Genomic DNA, 19,298 nt, shown 5'->3' with positions numbered 1-19,298 from the left:
GAAGCCTCTGGAAAACTCCCCTGAACACTGAGAGAATGAGAATGAAAAAATGAAATAACACCTTAACATGATTCTAAAAATACTTCTGATCTTATGGACCCCCTGAAAAGGCCTTGGGGCTTTCAAGGGTTGCCAGACCACACTTTGAGAACTGCTGTGTTAAAATATATTTATTTTTACATATAAGCTATGTTTAAGGAATAGATATTAATGCATTAAGATAGAGTTCCAAAACTGCATTTTTCTGTGATGAATATAGTGTTAGAGAAAATGAAGTGAAACTTCTTACTGTGTAAAAACATGAAGTGCTTCGTATTAACTTGGAAGACACATTTATTTTTAGAAGTTAACACATGGTGGAGAATGGACAGAGAAAACTCATCTCCTGAATAGATAGACAACATATTGTAAAAAGAAGACAGCAAAGTTAGGTAAAATATAGTTTACGTGCAGTGTCAGTTATAGTCATCTTTAGATATTACATAGAATATGTAAGTCAAAACTATGAAAGGAAATGACACTGTTTTCAAAGAAATAATAAGTTTACCTGGTTCAGTTTGAAAATGTATTGCCAAGTAAATGTGATCAAAATGGAAAAGTTGATTGAATTGATTACTATCTATAATAACCTCTCATTAAAAAACTAACAACAACACAAGGGTGGGAGAAAAATGCCGTTTGATATTTCTTTTAAACAAAAAAGAAACGAAATTAAGTCTCTTGATTTGTGTTACATAGAATTCACTGCAGTAACTTTCAGGTAGGCCAAAGCACTGTCTGAAAAGTTTAGAAGAATACATTTTGGTCTGTTTCAGTATTGATGGGGGATATACACTCTTGGTAGTTTTTCAAAATACAGGATACCATCAAAATAAGATTACTCTAAAAATAAAACTTGTGTTTAACCTACTCTAATAATATACATAAATGGAAGTAAGATAATAGGGAAGAGATGGCTTATATCAATGTTAAAAGTTTGTTACCCAAAATGTCTAAAGTATTGGTACAACTTGATCATTAGTGTCAGAAACCAAAGTACAGACATTTAACAAGAACGAAGGGAATTTTTACCTCCATTATCAATGTAAGAAATGTAAATTACATGTAGGATATGATTGTGAAGCTTGAATGTTTGCATGACTTACAGAAAACAAAAACTGATGAGTTTTTACATGATTAAGAACATAAGAAATTATACATCATGTTGAAGACAAATATGATATGAAATGTTTTTTTTCTTTGTTCCATTTTATGATCATAATTTAACTTAAAAACAGTATAATTTGTGCAAGAGGTTCATGAAAGTCCTATAAGAGAAAGGGAAATTAAATTACTTTAGAAGAAACATAATAATTTGCTCTAATTTTTCTCCTTAAAAGAAACAAGGTCCAACTAATCCAATGCTATTTCATCTTGTTCGAGATGTCAAACAGGTAAGAGGTTATTTTGTTTTTGAAGTGTTATTTTAAAAAATCATACTTCATCTGTTTCCAAAAACATTTAAATACATCTTTCAAATAGCAATAGAATGGCAGTTTTAGAACAAGATAAAATAAGAGCTAAATTTGTGGTAACAAATAAAAATATCAGAAATCAAGAAAGGGAGAATTTTAATAAACTTGAGATCAAGTTTCCTCAGCTTCCACACAAACAAGATAGAGTGTGATGAATTTCATAATGCTCATTAGTACATAAAGGAAAATCATTGATAGAATGTATCATTTTTCTCTGTGTTGAGCAGAAGTTTGTTTCCTGGGCATTTTGAAGTCACTGAATAAGGAAACTGAGGGAAACACTGGATGGTGATGTTGGCAGATTTTGCCAATAAAAACGCATCCGCACTTGCATGCTCTGTCTCTGCTTTTAATATCCAGTATTGATAGTGACTGAATATGTAAAGCCATTCTGTAGTGACTAAACTTGATGCACTTATGTTCTTCTGCTCTTCTATTGGAATTCTTTGTGAATTGATAGTCTAATTATTTATTAAAAGTTTTACAGCCATTTAAATTACTGATATCTGATAGTGTTTTTCTTGAGGAAAGGTACTCATTTAATTAATTGAAGTATTATTTAAGTTTCTGAACTAAAATGTTAATCTGTTTTCTCTCTCTGTGGATTTGCCTATTCTGCATATTTCACATTGATTTGTTTTTTTATTTAAATAAAGCTTTATTTTTTTCTTCCCCAGAAAGCTTCAGGAATGGGGGTCACGTTCAGTCCAGGAATTTCTAAAAACACATTTCCATTATGATTTACTTATGTGGGTTAGCAGTAAGAACTGTAGTTGTTCATTTTAGAAACAAAGTAAGATTTGGTAAATATCAACTATTTTCATATTGGTGGCTATATTAAGAAGCCAAATATGTTAGTCTCTGTAAGTGAAAAATCCTAAAGTAATGGCAGTAATTGAGTATTTTCTGATTGAAATTAGTATGTTGAATTTTGTAACAGTTATTTATATACTTTGAGAAATTGCTTATCATGATTTTTAAGATAACACATTATTTTTCTTAATTTAAATATTTCCCATTCAAGTGGCCTCATATCATAATGGTAATGAATAAAACTAAGAATATCATACATGACATCCTCAATCATAAAACATTCTGAGGTTGCTTTGCTTGAGATAAAATAAAAACAAAAATCTTGCATTTAAGATGAAAATAAGATTCTTGATTAATTTTTTAAATTGGAGATTTAAAGAATATAGCTATCTAGAAATTAGAAACTTCACCTATGAAACCAAAGTATAAAAAGCATAAGCATTTTTAGAAAGTTCTAAGTTCAGGAACTTAGAATTAGGGAAATGAAAAGAATGGTTATGGTAGGAGGGAAGAATTGGTTAATATATGTAAGTTATCTGATGATTAAACCCTTTTACGATTACTTAATGAAATTAACCAGTTATTTGATTATGAATCAGGTAATCTTTCCAAACTCACAAATTGGTTTATGTTTTAAAAGTTTATTTGTGAATTGATGTTCTGTGAAAATGGAGTTTTAACAGTGGAGCCCGAAACAATGTTCTAAGTGGAAGTTAAATCCTAGGCAACACCGTAGAAACTCATACAACCTATAATATAACCAATGTAATTTTGTTTTAAAAATACAATTGTTTATGGGCCCACCTGGAAGCTAAACTAACATTTATAGCATTATTTTTGTAGGAAAATGTAATATTTGATATATGCCACAATGAAAAAGGAATTGGCTCTTAGAGAAGTTCCTTTGCCTCTGCATATGGAGTGTTAGGACAGTGCAGAGTTAAATTATCTTCCAGCTGTAAGCGTAACTCCTGTCCTGAGCGACACCATTGAGACCGAAACTGAAGAATCCTCTCCTACAAAAAGAAATGGAGAAACAGGTCACTCTCTGCTCTTTTAAAGATAGCTGCTGGCTATCCCAGCTTCCTCTATTAAGTAAACATTTGTCATTTTTGGAGAGTAGGCACATTCCTAGGCCTGGCATAGAAATATTGAGAGATACTACCTTGTCTATTTAAAATTTATGTTTTGTTTCCAGGGAAATCTTCCTCCAGGATATAAGATCACTCTAATTGATATAGGACTTGTTATTGAATATCTTATGGGAGGAACCTATAGATGCACCTACACTCGGAAACGTTTTCGATTAATATATAATAGTCTTGGCGGAAATAATCGGGTATGTAGTATTTTAGGGAATGTTTATATATGTACTTGAAAATTAACTGTACACTTTGAAAGTTAAAAATTACTTAAATTGGAATGGTGAAAGTAGCAGTGTCTTTTAAATATGAGATTTTCAACCAACAATACTTGGAAATGTTTTATAGTTGAAATCCTGAACAAATCATATTTTATGTGTGTTTGTATACATACACATCTATTCATATTTATAAATTGATTCTTGGATTTTTATAGCATATCAGCATATTTAAATATGTAAAAACAAATAAGCCTTCATTTTCAGAGGTCTGGCCGAAATACCTCCAGCAGCACTCCTCAGTTGAGAAAGAGTCATGAGTCTTTCGGCAATAGGGCAGATAAAAAGGAAAAAATGAGGCATAATCACTTCATCAAAACAGCACAGCCCTACCGACCAAAGGTATGTTTGTTTAAATGTTACCCTTTCTGGATTTTGGAATTTGTTCTTTCTAAATTAATTAGTATTATGAAACAAAACACTACTTCTTTTAGTAAGAATTAATCTTTTGTTTTTAAATATAGTGTATCTTTGATTCATTTTCCTTTATACAAAAAGATACTCATTGAGAGTTAATGACTGTGTTCAGTTTTTGTTTAGCTATAATAACCAAATTTTAAAGGCTGTTCTGATAAATACTAATTGCCTCCTTTTATTCCATTATTACTTAATGAGATAAATATGTTTTCCAAACTTTCATTAAAACCTTGTCATATTAGATACTAGTTGACATATATAGGCCCTTTCTTTAATCTTAGAAAACTGTTACAAAGACATTTTTTGGAAATATCATTTCTACTAAATGAATTTTTAGCTATAATAAAAATCAAATACGTATTTGTGCAGTTATATGAAGTTGAGGAGCATACCGGAGATTTTATAAAAATTACGTTAAGTGTCGTATGGCCTTAAAATGAGCGTTACCACATTTATTTTCCCTTGAAGATTGATACAGCTGTTGAAGAAGGGAAGAAAAAAAGAACCAAAGATGAAATTGTAGATATTGATGATCCAGAAGCCAAGCGCTTTCCTTATCCACTCAATGAACTGTTAATTTGGGCTTGCCTTATGAAGAGGCAGGTCATGGCCCGTTTTTTATGGCAGCATGGTGAAGAATCAATGGCTAAAGCATTAGTTGCCTGTAAGATCTATCGTTCAATGGCATATGAAGCAAAGCAGAGTGACTTAGTAGATGATACTTCAGAAGAATTGAAACAGTATTCTAAGTAAGTTTATTTGACACATTTAAAAAATACAAAATATATTGAGTTTAAATGGAGGGTATAAGGCCATGCACTAAATGGGGATATATATATATATTATGTATAATTTTGTATTTTATGTACAATTTTACTGGTACAATTAAGAGAAGACCATTTAAAAATACACTATGTATTTTTTCAATTCAGAAAGAAACTTTGATGCCTATGCATGTAAAAAGAAAGAGGTTATTATATTCTTTGTAATTAAAGAGTTAAATATTTCAACAAGAAAGGAAAGCCAGAAGTCAATTTAATAATTGCACATAGTGGTAGTTAGATTAGGAGAAGGTCCATTTGAAGTGGTAAAGAAAGGAAGAAAGTGTGATTTGAGCTGTGTTTTAAGGAAATTAATTGAATGCAATGGGAATGGCATTTCAGATGGTTGAACTGCATACATAGAATAAACAAATTTATAGAGGTTTAGTTTACCTAGGGGAGTAATGGAATGTTTATCTGGAAAGGTAGTTTGTAGGAAGCTTAATAATAGAGAAAAGGGCCTACCCCGCCCCATACCATCCCCCTCCCCGTGCACATGAGCTGTCTTTGAAAGAGAGTAAGAGTTGTTACTGAAAATACCTTAAGCAGGAATCCTGTGGTCAGTTATTGAGCATTAAAGATTCAGATGTTTTTCATGATTGGGTTAGCCCCATTCACATTATTCCTCTTAACTGGTACCAATATTTTTCTGTTTGAAATAGTATAGAGACTTTTTGAACAAAGATCTGAACATTGTCAGTTTTGATTTCCTGTGAGGAGGGGGGAAGTGCTCTGGAGTCACCTTCTCAGTCTTGTTCTTAATATGACATTTTAATAATTTTGTTATTTCCATATAGTACAGATATCTGAAAACAGAGATTCCAATGCCTCCCAATTCCTTGTGTGAAAATATTAAAAACTTGAATGCATATGAGTAAATTTAAGAACCTGAGTATGTTTTTTGACTTTTATCTTTTGATAGTGATTTTGGTCAACTGGCAGTTGAATTACTAGAACAGTCCTTCAGACAAGATGAAACCATGGCTATGAAATTGCTCACTTACGAACTGAAAAACTGGAGTAATTCCACCTGCCTTAAGTTAGCAGTTTCTTCAAGACTTAGACCTTTTGTAGCCCACACCTGTACACAAATGTTGTTATCCGATATGTGGATGGGAAGGCTGAATATGAGGAAAAATTCCTGGTACAAGGTATACCAGAAATAATTTGATGTGAAGTTTGTGATTAGATAAAAACAACAGAGGAATTAACCCAGATGTATAGTAAAATGCCTTGATTTATGAAGGGGTGGTGGGGATGGCAGTGTTGGCATTTTCTCCCAAGTAACATAAAAAGACCTCTTCTTTCCTCCGGTTCTTCACTCTGAATCCTTTTCAGGTGTGGTGTATGATTGCTTCCCCTATCTGAGCTAGAAAGGGCAACAAATGGAAGGTGTTTACAGCCCTGAGTAGCCATGAAAAAAGTTGCTGCTTTATAAAAAGATGATTCCCACATTTTAAAATTTGGGCCCTGTTTACTAATTAATAATCTGTTGCTTTTAATTTACTTTAAGTGTACTGGATATACCTAGTTTTTATGGATAAGAATTTGGGTAAAATGTTGACAGGTACTTTTGGTTTCATCATAGTGAGAGTATCACTTTACATTTTCCTTCTCATTATCTTGTATCTTAAAAGTAGAAGGCAGAAATCAGGCAAGTAATTTAACCATTGGCCACTGTAAGTGGATAACAAATACTAATCATCTACTAAAAATAATGGTGAAAGATTAGCCAGTAGAAACCCTGATACACAATAATTTCTTTGTCCTTTAGGGTTTTGCCAGGTATACATAAAATTTTAGAAATAAACTTTTGTTTATAGAGGCTTGAATTGAGTAATCATGAACACACTTGCAAGAGATTTAGAGCAAAATGAAGCACACAGAAACTTCATAAGACTTGAATTTTATTTTAAAAAAATGTATATTCTGAACAAATTTTAATCTGATTTTTTTAAAGGACAAGTCTATAATTATTGAATGTTTTCTATATCCTCATATCATAATACTCCAATGTTTTGTTACTCAATATAATTCAATATGGGCCTCTTTAAATATAAAAGTAATAAATGAAGTTTTGTTTTTCTGTGCTACCATAGGCAAAATGGTTAACTAGTAATCAGGATATGTAATACCTTTTTATTCCTTTTACTGTATTCTTAAAGGTCTTTATTTTTATTGAAGTATAGTTAATATACAATCTTATATTGGCTTCAGATACACAGCACAGTGGTTCAACAGTTACCCATATTAAATCCTCACCCCTGCTAGTACAGTTACTGTCTGTCAACATAGGGAGATGTTACAGAATCATTTGCTATATTCTTCATGCTGTCCTTCCATCCCCATGGAAGGTCATTAACTTTAAAATGTAAACTTATTTCTTTCTAAAAATTTTAGGTCATATTAAGCATTTTAGTTCCACCTGCCATACTAATGCTAGAATATAAAACTAAGGCTGAAATGTCCCATATTCCACAATCTCAAGATGCCCATCAGATGACAATGGAAGACAGTGAAAACAACTTCCAAAACATAACAGAAGAGATTCCCATGGTAAGGAGGAAAAAATTTTTGAAGTAAATATAAACTTATTATGAATAAATGTATAATAAATGTTGTTTTTATTTTAGGAAGTATTTAAGGAAGTGAGAATACTGGGCAGTACTGAAGGAAAGAATGAAATGGAGATACAAATAAAATCAAAAAAGCTTCCGATCACACGGAAGTTTTATGCTTTTTATCATGCACCAATTGTAAAATTCTGGTTTAACACGGTATGTTTTTAAATTGTATGAGCATAATGTTTTTAACCTTTAGGGGTCCTTTAATTTGCATTCATGTGAATGTTTGAAAATGAACAAGCCAGGTGGCTATAGGAATTTCTCTTATTTATTTATTGCAGTAGAACTTTTGATATAACTCGGAGCACTCAAAAGCCATTTTCCATAAGAGCAGTAAGTTTGGCTTAGTTTCATCCAAATTGCCATCATATAGAATGATAAACACTAAGAAATCTTAGTTCTAATTGGAAGTAAAAGTTTACTAAACAAATATTTGGTGACCATATGCCTTGATAAGTAGGTAACAGAAAATAATCTGCTAAGAATATTGGTAAATATTAACCAAAAGGAACTCTGATACACAATTGTAATTTCTTTGTTTTTGCATTTTGCAGATAATGTGTAAAATTTTGGAAATAAAGCTTTTTTACAGTGTTAATGGTGAAGGGAAATCTAGGTGAAGACAATTCGTAGTTTCATTTATCAGTTGTATAATAGCTTATTTCTTTAATCATGTTACGGTACATGTTTATTTGCCACCTAATGCTTTTCTTTGCTTTATGGAAGAACATATTTACCAGATTAGGGAACATATATATCCAAAAGGGATGGACTCACCTGAAGAAGTACATGAGATTAGCTTCTACTTTTAACTAGGGGCTGTGGGAATGAGTTTTTACTCCCCTTCCCAGGAAAATGGCTTAACTTGTTTTTAATTTTGTTTTTTTCATTCATAATGATTAGGGTTTTTTTAGATTGCCTAAGTATACAGATAGCTTTATGCTGAAAAGAACATTTGAGGATTTGTTCCTTCAACCATTGCTTTCTCACCCATACACATGTCCATTAACCTGAAACTGCATTTCCTCCCCAATATGAACATTTTCTTATTCCTTCTTATTCAGTTGTTGAAATTGCATAGAGTTACCTAATCCCCACATTCTGTCCCCACTAATGGAAATTTTGTAGGTTTCCTGCATTTGCATTCATGTGAATAACTCCTTAAAAATGGACAACCCAGGTGGTTATAGGAATTTCTCATCTTTATTGCAGTTCACTGACCTTCTCTTCCATAGCTTAGATCAAGGATGTGGCTTGTTTTAAAACTGGTAGAGGCAAGGAGAGTGTTGAGAAGATTCTTAGCCACGGTTGTTCAGTGGTCAAAAAGTCTGGGTTTTCTTCTGAAATGAAATGGCTCTTTAAATGTTATTTCACAAAGACTTTATCACCTCCCTATGATCTTTTTTTTGGTTATGAACATCAAAGGTGGGATGTTCCCTTACCTAGTAAAAATGCTTTTCATATCTGTTTCCATTTCATGGGATTCAATCTCAGTGACTGGTTGCTAAGAAAATACTAGTTGTCTTTCTGAGGAATGCTGTTTAGTTGGGGGAGGGAGAAGACAAGTAATACATGTTTCTTGATGATGATCGTGGTAAATTTCTATAGTAAATTTAATAGATACTTTAGGTATAATACAAATTAAAATTTTGTGGCCTGTGTTGAGAACATAAACCTGGTATTATAAAATTCTTCTTCTGGGAAGTACTAAAAAGTCAACAGAGTTCCAGAAAAAATTAATTTGTAACTCTGGGGACCATTCATATTTTTATTGATAAATGCAATATCCTCACTGGATAAGAGTGGCTTCTAAAACTGTTTTAATGATTGAAGCTAGGATGTAGTTCCAAGGGCTTCATTTAGTCTTTTTGTATATGCTTAAAATTTATCATAGTAAAAGTTTTATTTTTCAATCAATTCTATTCATATTTTGTATTTTCTTTTTTATTAGTTGGCATACTTAGGATTTCTGATGCTTTATACATTTGTGGTTCTTGTACAAATGGAACGATTACCCTCAGTTCAAGAATGGATTGTTATTGCTTATATTTTTACTTATGCTATTGAGAAAGTCCGTGAGGTATGTCTTTAGTTTCTGCTACCAGTAACTCACTATATATGGATATATTGTTGTGTTTTCTTTTGGGGATGTATGTGCATATGCGTCTGTGCTGTTCACAATTTCAATAGGTGATGTCATTATACAAATGTGGAGCAAGTTTATTTTTACTGTTACAAAAATCATGGCTAAAGAGTAGAGACCAGTATGTTATTAACTTTTTTCACAGTTAGAGAGTGATTTGTCTCAGAAATGTAGCCTAGGTGTGTTTGATTTCCTTTCATATTTATGCTCTCTGCCACTCTTCAAAAAGTATTAAATATACATGTAGTCAATCAGGTAAGTAAATTATGAATACGTTATTTTGTCTTACATTGTACTGCACACTGAAGTGAACTCTGTTGCCCATTGAGTTGTTATTTGGATTTAGATCCATGTGCCTTGTCAGGGTTTTCAATTTAAATTGTAAATTTTCTAAGATCCTGATTTTTAAAATGTTTTTTCCTTAATTAAATTTATATCTTTCTATTGAAACTAGTAGCTACATAGTTATTTTGTAGCACACTTTCTTAAATACTTCTGAATTAATTGGTGTCTCTGGTTTATATTTAGAGAATACATGAATTACAAAAATAAATATAAGACATTGTACTTCCCTTCCCACCTAGGTGTTATAGGAATTTATCTTATTAAATAGCTTAACGCATTTTAAGTTCCTCTGAGTGCCATGGTTCATATGTTTATAAAATCTGTTGTTTTACCAACATGTTTGAAGAAATTAAGTTGTTAAATGATAAAAGCAGGTTATAAATTTTTAAAAATATTCATAAAACAGCTCTGCAAGGACTTATGAGATAGTAATAAGATTGGCTGCCTCTTTTAGTAAGGGGACTTAACTGGCTAAAGGGGAAGAGTGGAAAGTAGACTTCAGTATTTACTTTTTGATTAACTGTGATTTTGAAGCTATAAATTTATTAGTATTCCCTGCAAAATAATGTATATTTAAACATTTTTGTATTCAAGACAAAAGTACAGCTGCTTAAATCCATTGAGTTGTTTTCTTTCTGCAAATAAGGCACCTTTGGAAGATCCTACCAGGATGTCCTCATGTTGTTTCAATGAAAAGTAAAACAACTTCTCAAAAATATCTCACATTCCCAGTCTAGGGAATTCTGTTCTAATCCAAGATTTTCAGCATTCAGAGGAATTTAAAATGATTTTAGTATATATTAAAATGAACACACATATATATATATGTGTATGTGTGTGTGTGTGTATATATATATATACACATATATAATATATGAATAAAATGAGGATTGAAAAGTATCTGTCTCTGATGTCTTACTGAATCATTAGTGATCAAATGCCAAGATGATAAAAAAAATACTTTGAAATACTAAAAGATATATACAGTTTGTATATACTTAAATACTGATACATGTTTTAGTAGGAAGAAATTGATTAAACATTTTTTTAACTTTTAGGTCTTTATGTCTGAAGCTGGGAAAATAAGCCAGAAGATTAAAGTGTGGTTTAGCGATTACTTCAATATCAGTGATACAATTGCCATAATTTCTTTCTTCATTGGATTTGGGCTAAGATTTGGAGCAAAATGGAACTTTGAAAATGCATATGATAATCATGTTTTTGTGGCTGGAAGATTAATTTACTGTCTTAACATAATATTTTGGTATGTGCGTTTGCTAGATTTTCTAGCTGTAAATCAACAGGCAGGACCTTATGTAATGATGATTGGAAAAATGGTAAGTTGAGAGCCGTCTGATAGTACTAGTACTCTTGGGTTTATTAGTATTTTTTCTTAAAAGCATAAAAATGTACTGTTAATATAGTTTTACTTGAACCAGAGAATGTTACTTAATGTTTATTTGCCTCATAATATCGATCATTCCTAAGCATACTAACTTTTGAAGAAAATATTTAATAGGATATGTTAGGAAAACGGTATTTTGTTTTATCTTGAAATGATTTAATTTTTAAACGCTATTTTCTAAGACTGAGATTAGAAAAAATATGAACTTGTTAGCTCTAGTCATTGGATTTCTTTTTATCTCCCCTGACACTACCCTAAACTAATCCATTATCATCTGGCACCTGCAGGAGTCTAGTAATCTATTTACTCATAACCGCTCTGGCCTGTCTTCAGTCTACACTATCCCTAGAGTAATTTCAAAATGCAAATCTGAATATGTCATTTCCTGTGCTTAAAAAATATTTTAATGGTTTTACAGTGACTCCAAGAGATCAGAGTACTTAATGAAACCCTTAAGTCCTGTCCAGTTTGGCTGTTGCTTTTAATTCTTCTTTTTTTTTAACATTTAATTTTGAGATAATTACAGATTCACTTACACCCTCTACCTAGTTTCTTCTGAAAGTAGTATCTTCCTTGTTTTCATTTAAAGTCTCATCTCTTAACCATTTTTGACCACTTATCTGTGCTCTAGTCACATAGGCCTTTTATATTTTCTCTAACACATTCCCTACCTTAGCTCATGTACTTCTTTTTGCCTGGAATGATCAACCTCATCAACCCTATACTCGTACCTACCCTTAGCTTTTTGACTATCATAGGCTTATTTTTCAGTTCTCAGCTCCAACATAATTTTTTTTCATGGAGGCTTTTTGATCTCTTCCAGCTAGATCAGTTTTATTTTCTATATAATTTTATGATGTTACTTCCTACAGAATGTCTATCTCTGTGTCTCGCTCTATTTTAAACTATATTCTTATTGGATTATTTATATTCTTCTCTAGAATATAAACTTCTTGGAGTAGGAATCATGTCTGATTTTGTTCACCTTTATGTCTCTAGTACTTATCACAGTGCCTGTCACATAGTAGGTTCTCTTTAGTAAATATTGGTTGGTTGGATGGATGGATAAAGCTATTACAAGTAGAAAAAAAATACTGAAAATTCATTGTATTTTAATAGGTTGATTCCTTTTTTCTCTTATTTTTATATCCCTGGCAGCAGATTATAAATTTAAAAACTAATCATTCACCAAATAGTTTTTAATGTTTATTATATTCCCACTGCTATGCAAGACAATGGAAGAAGTATTAGGATATTGCCTCTGAACTTTGTGAAACCACATTTCTCTTTTTGTCTTTACCAGTCCTGTAGGTTTTTTTTTTTTTTGGTATCATTAATCTACAATTACATGAGTAATATTATGTTTACTAGGCTCCCCCCTTCACCAAGTCCCCCACACAAACCCCATTACAGTCACTGTCCATCAGTGTAGTAAGATGCTGTAGAGTCACTACTTGTCTTCTCTGTGTTGCACAGCCCTCCCCGTGCCTCCCCCCACATTATACATGCTAATCGTAGTGCCCCTTTTCTTCCCCCCCATATCCCTCTCCTGTAGTTATTTTTAATAATTTTATAATCTAACTTGAAACCTGTCCTACATAAAGTATTTTAGGAAATGTGAGATATTAGTAAACTATTAATGTGGTTTATTAATTAAATTAATGAGTAGTGGATATAACGTTTCATAGAAAGAGATAAATCTTTGGAGACTTTTATAAAAGGAATGGGATGTGAGTTGTTCTTCAAAAGCTTAAGACATAAGAGTAAAAAAGCACAGCCTGACTGGAATTTTTTTATGATAAGGAGTAGTTAATAAGTAGTCAAATTGGATAGGCAGGGCATAGCCTGGATTATACAGAACATTGGAAACTGGGCCTTTAAAGAAGAAAAATAATAGGGGAACCATTGAAGAATTCTCCCCACCCCAAATTTGATTTTTCTTTTCCGTAAGAGGAATGCGTTGATGTTTCTTTGTTGTTTATTACCTTCACAGAGTGACTTTTCAATGTATGCATGTTGAAAGCTAGTCAGATTGTTAGGATGATTTCCAGCCAGTGATAGCAGTCTGAGAAAGTTTCACAAAATGTTTTCATGCTTAAGTCCAACCTGCCGTACTAATCTTGTCCCATTAATATGCTTTGTAAGACAATGTTAGTTAAACAAATACTATCTATGTTTTATGTCTTTAGGAACCTCTTTCCTCCTGTCTTCATTGATCTAGACTATTTTTTAATATGGGAGTTACTTTTCCTGATAGAACATGCCCAATATTTTGCTCTTTCTCATAAGCTTCATCCACTGGCAGGTTTTGTTTTTTATATATACATGTTGGGTTTAATATGCACTTCCTTATGCATTGAACTGAAAAATTTTAAATGTATTGGGTCAACTCCTACCATAAAATACTTGTATTTTCTATAGTAAAAAAGGCATACACTATTACACTATTGCTTTTTTTAAAGTAAGTATTCTAAGATTAGTATTCATTGTAGAAAATATTAGCAGGTACTAATATCAAAAGACATCCAGTTTTAACAGTTTGATGTTTAGCTTTCCATTCTTCAAAACATGTTTGAATATATGTGTTTCCGTCAGACTTCACATGAATAAATATACATAATGGTTTTATCAGTATAGTCTTATATGTGCTATTTCTCAATTCTTTTTAAATACCTACCCCCCTTTAATATAAAAATCTATTCCTAGAGTTTCTGAAACTCTTTTCCTTGATCTGGGAAAATCACTGCGTTCAAAATTAAATTTATCTTCTGAGTAAGAATAACTCCATTAGCTCACAGGATTATCAGCACTACTTTGCATCATGAAAACAAGATCTTTAAGTTTTCAAAATATGAAGTTTTATTGTTTTATTTGCTTTTTCACTTTTCTAGGAAAATGCATCCTATTTCCCCCCATTAGGAATTACTGATTTATTATTTATCATATCAAAACAAGTACTCATTTTTCATCCATTTTACATTCTTTCATAAAGTGATAGTATTTCCAGGAAAAGTAGGAGAGTTGAGGCTTTTGGGGAAGAATTGGTTTTATCCTAACTTTAGCATGCAAAAAGGCATTCCAGGTCTCATTGCCTACCAGATTATTTAGTGACTTAGTTGTATTGGGTTAATTTAATGGTAGTGTACAATAAGTGAGAAGTGCAGGAAGTGAAGTGAATAGCCATAATGAAAGATGGAAATGGGAAAGTAGAGGAAGCCAAGAAAAAGTGGGGCTATCTGAATTGCTGTCTGAATCTTGCCTCTAATTTGCTCCCAACACTCCTGCCAATTCTCCCATCCTGGTTACAGGGAGCTTGAATATATATTTCATTTTCTTCATCTGTGATGTTCTTTAGAACCACCCTTCACCAGCATTATGTCTTTCACCTCTTAACTGGTCATTTATCACATCATTATGTTTTATGCTAATGCCATCTTCCCTTTCAACCCCCTCAGAATTTTCATAATGGTCAATGTTCTAATCATCTGCTTAAAAGGAGATGATGCTGCAGAGTAAAGAAATCCTTCATTGAAGTAAACTTATAAATAATGAATAATGGAGATGAGTTTTATAGTAGTAGATTCCTAGAGTAACTTAACATTCTTTTATTGTTGTGTATTATGTGCCATGCATTATACTAAGCTGAGACTACAAAGATGAGTAAGACATGGTCCAGATCCTCATGGAACTCATATCTAGTGTACATGACAAACAAATGACAAGATACATAGCTACAGGAAAATACAGTGAACTTGTGTGAAGACCAGAGAGCTAGTAGCTAATTCTGTCATGAAGGCTTTCACAAAGAATACAGTACTTGAAAAAGTTTAGAAAATAGGAGTTTATCATGATCAGGGAATTTCTGATTAGAGAGAACAGCCTTGAAGATATAAAAGATTAAAATAGAAGAAATCTTCCTCACAGTTGAAATCTTTAATAGAGATCAGAAAAATGATCTCTACATTTACATGATAAATGATAAACATTTCCTACTTGCTCCATATACCTATACAGTCAAGCTAGGATCCTCATTCTAGATATGAGGAAATGGAATATTAAAATACTTCTAATTAAGTTTGAATCAAGTATAACAAAAGTGTTTAAATAGGCTTTATGTGAAAAAGTATGAAATACAGAGACCTTTATGAATCATCAACCATAGACCTTGAATAATTTTAGGGTCACTTATGTACAGGTTTGGGTTTTGTTTTAAATTTTTGACCTGGGCTTTTTCTTTAATTTCAGATAAATATTTGGATTTCAGAATATATCAAATGCCATGAATGATGATGTTTGATGAATTATTTGCCTTTTAAAATCTTTCATCCCAAGCTTTTGTTTAATGAAAACATACATTCATTCAATAATCCTCTTAAACACTCAAGGCATTACTTGGCTATTTTACAAATAAGAAAACTGAATCTTTTGGGGGGGGTATTAGGACTTTTGCTTGAAAGTCACAGAGACTCAACTCTAATGAAAATTTATTGGAAAATATCACAATTTCAAAGATGAAGGATTAAGTCTAAATGATTATATATAAGTAAATATTTTCTATCTAGGCTGGACTTACTGTCCTTTTTACCTTTCACATTCCTGGTTTCCATTTCTACTCTCACTATATATTCATTAAAAAATTTATGAAAATGTCATAATAATTTCTCTTAGGTTGATTTGTTATTGTAATTGTTGGTTCATAGTAGATGAAAGTACAGACGTATTATTAATGTAAAGGAGTTTCTGCATGGGGCTTTTCCCAGTAGATTATTATTCATGGATGAATATCACATATTGCTAGAGTGAGACAATTCAGTTTTTTAGATGTAAATGCTGAGCAGTTGTACACCTAAATAAAAAGAAAGTTTTATTATACTTTATCACTTCTTTGAATTCCTGAAAAATGCCAAAATTTATACTGTGATTTAATAATAAAATTATTTTTTAGTTTTTTATTAAGTGAGAGCTCAGTTAGGCTCTTTTTTCAATTTTGTTTCAATTAAAGAATTGCAAACTACCCGACTTGGAAAAGGATTTGTTAACCAGGTTTCACTTATTTTTTCTACACCCATACTGATAATTTAGTTTATTGTTTTGTTTAGCAACTAAGAGGTTTTCACAGCCTAGAGCAAGGCACCATGGTAAGGTTCAGGAAGGAAAAGAAGAATGCCTTTCTCGTGATGTGAGGAAAAAAGCAATTATCAAAGGGAGGTAAAAAGAGAGTCTATACCTCCAGTATAAGAAGAGAGCATTTTTAGGAAGGAGCAGTTACGGAAACTGATTCCCTAAATCTGTCCATGTGTCTATATCTCTTCAAAATCTTCATAGACTCAAGATAGGCAGACCTCTAGTTTGATCCATTGATATGATTCATTTTATATAGAAGATACCCATGACTTGCCTAACTTCACAGATCAATTTTTACAGTCTGTTTGATGTTAAGGTTTATGTAGTGATATTTTCCTGAATGCTAATATTAGAAATAAAAAATAAAACACAAAGATTCTAGTTATCTATTACAATATTATAAACTTTTTTAAGGTGAAAAATTGTACTTGTGTTTAAATTCCTATGTATTTTAACAATGTTCGTTTTTTAACAGGTGGCCAATATGTTCTACATTGTAGTGATTATGGCTCTTGTATTACTTAGTTTTGGTGTTCCCAGAAAGGCAATACTTTATCCTCGTGAAGCACCATCTTGGACTCTTGCTAAAGATATAGTTTTTCAGCCATACTGGATGATTTTTGGTGAAGTCTATGCATATGAAATAGATGGTAAGGATGTATGTTCACACATTCATAATTTAGGTATGTTTTAAAGTCAGAATCGCACTATAGTAATGGGATTTTCACAAGACAAACTTTTACTGACCCAAGCCCTCCCACAATGAATTTGTTAATCCCAGAAGAAACATAACAAAAACTAATTGAAAAAAAGTGTTTTAGAATTTTTTTAGCTACAAATAATGGAAATCTGGCTTGAACTGGCTTATGCAATAAGGACGCTAGTTAGCTCACATAACAGAAAATTCAGAGGTAGAGTGGTCTGTAGGGTTTGTTAATTTATAGCTAAGGACACCTGTTCTTTTTTATCACATTGTTCTGTAATCATAGGGTCTGATTCATATAGGTTTCCCTTATGATTGTTAACACTCTCACTAGCAACAGGATGAAAAAAACAGTTTTCCATGGTTTTCTTAAGGGGAAAAAGTCCCTTTCCGAGAAGGCCCCCTAATGAACCTGTTTTTTCATCTCATTAGCTCAAAGTGGCCTCAGCCTACCTATCTTTTGACATAAAGCAAGGGTAATGGGATTATGTTGATTAGTTAAAACCAATCATGGTGGATTAGATAAATTCTTGAATTGTAAAATTCAACTGTGAATACATTCTCTGCATAAGGTAATACTTTTTTATTGCTTTAATTAATGAGACAAGATAACTTGTGAACATAAATAATGGCTGCCAACGTTCAGGGATGTTCTGCTGACCTCCACATATGTATTATAGACTCTTCATTTTGTTAGTTTGCTGTTGATCTTTCTTGCTTTTTCTCTCCTGTTTTACTTCATTCTTCCCTCACCCCACCTATTTATAGGGATTAGGTCAGAAGATAGCCACATAGTGGTCATCAGTTGTTAGCAGAGGTTGATTGAAACAATGAGGTTTTACTAGCCTGGTCAAATTCTGTGTTTAGTATCATTTCCTCTTGTTCAGCATCATTTCCAGGTTTTCATTGCTCTATTTGTGATACGGCTCTAGTTTAGTTGTTTAATAAAGTATTGGATGTAAGTTTTTATTCTCCTGCATTCTCTTTCTTGGGTATTTGTTTCATCCAACTTACTTGAATAGAATGGAAATAGATTCAAAAAAATGTTTAAGGCTGAAAGTGTTACCAGTCCAAGCTCATTCCACTTGCTGCATGATAGGCCAATAAATTGAGACAAAAGATGTTGGGGCAAAGAAAGCAACTTTATTCAGAAAGCCAGCAGACCGAGAAGATGGTGGACTAGTGTCCTAAAGCACCATCTTAACTCAGGGTTAATTTCAAGATTCTTTTATGCTGGGGAAAGGGGAAGCTTTGGTTAGTTGACCTATGGACCTATGCCTGGTCGCTATGTTCCTGTAAATCTTTGCCAAGGCAATCATTATTTTCACACATATTTCCAAAGCTGCTCTGGGGAGGCAAGCTTTAGGTAAGGGACTATTTGCAGAAATTTAAACTAAACAAAATTCCTTTTGATGGTTAACAAGCCTACATGCAGGGCTGAACAGAAGCCTTTTTTCCCTTTTTATTTTGGCCCAAAGGTTAAAATAGCAAAGGAGACAAATACAGTATGGAGGAAGAGATGCCACGCTTTCTGTGTTACAGTTTCTCACTGTCAGTGATCCATTCTACAATCTTGTGGAATCTGGGACAAAGGGATGACATCATCTCTCATCTGACTACCTCCTGCTGGATGGGGTTAGTGAGGGGTGACTGCGGAGCCTGTGGAGCGCTGCATCTCCTTAGTAGTGTCAGTAGTCTGAGCTATTTTTAAAACAAACTTTGGTTAAATAGACCATGAAAGAGTTTGGCCATTATGCAAATAAGTAAGACAGTAAGAACAGTGAGACCAATCTTAAGCATTTCCCCTAGGATTGAGAGAATCTTGTGGGGAACCCACAAAAAGAGCCAAGTTCGTATGGGTCCCTAGTTTGTTTTCATAAATATTGGCAACTTTGAAGTTCCAAGGGTAGGGTGGTATAGAAAACAGTCCGTGCCTTTGAGATTTAAAGTTTCACCATACAGAAGTTAA

General features: G+C 32.4%; 1 protein-coding gene across 3 annotated transcripts in view; it reads left to right on the top strand.

The window, feature by feature from the left end:
- TRPM7 (transient receptor potential cation channel subfamily M member 7) overlaps positions 1 to 19,298 on the top strand; it is a 133,217-nt gene that overhangs the window by 71,046 nt on the left and 42,873 nt on the right. For all 3 annotated transcript variants that reach the window (XR_005062048.2, XM_037021067.2, XM_073211842.1), the window contains exons 13-22: positions 1,380 to 1,433; positions 3,526 to 3,666; positions 3,955 to 4,089; positions 4,633 to 4,913; positions 5,908 to 6,136; positions 7,386 to 7,541; positions 7,619 to 7,762; positions 9,561 to 9,689; positions 11,156 to 11,434; positions 17,102 to 17,276. Coding sequence is in view for 2 of the 3 variants with exons in the window: in XM_037021067.2 (XP_036876962.1) it covers positions 1,380 to 1,433; positions 3,526 to 3,666; positions 3,955 to 4,089; positions 4,633 to 4,913; positions 5,908 to 6,136; positions 7,386 to 7,541; positions 7,619 to 7,762; positions 9,561 to 9,689; positions 11,156 to 11,434; positions 17,102 to 17,276 (1,723 nt within the window). In the remaining variant the exon portion in view is untranslated. The remainder of the gene's footprint in view (positions 1 to 1,379; positions 1,434 to 3,525; positions 3,667 to 3,954; positions 4,090 to 4,632; positions 4,914 to 5,907; positions 6,137 to 7,385; positions 7,542 to 7,618; positions 7,763 to 9,560; positions 9,690 to 11,155; positions 11,435 to 17,101; positions 17,277 to 19,298) is intronic.

Source organism: Manis javanica, chromosome 8, assembly GCF_040802235.1.
Source record: "Manis javanica isolate MJ-LG chromosome 8, MJ_LKY, whole genome shotgun sequence".
Lineage (NCBI taxonomy): Eukaryota > Metazoa > Chordata > Mammalia > Pholidota > Manidae > Manis > Manis javanica.
The sequence above is the reverse complement of the archived record's forward strand: the minus strand, read 5'-3'. Positions and strand labels throughout refer to the sequence as shown.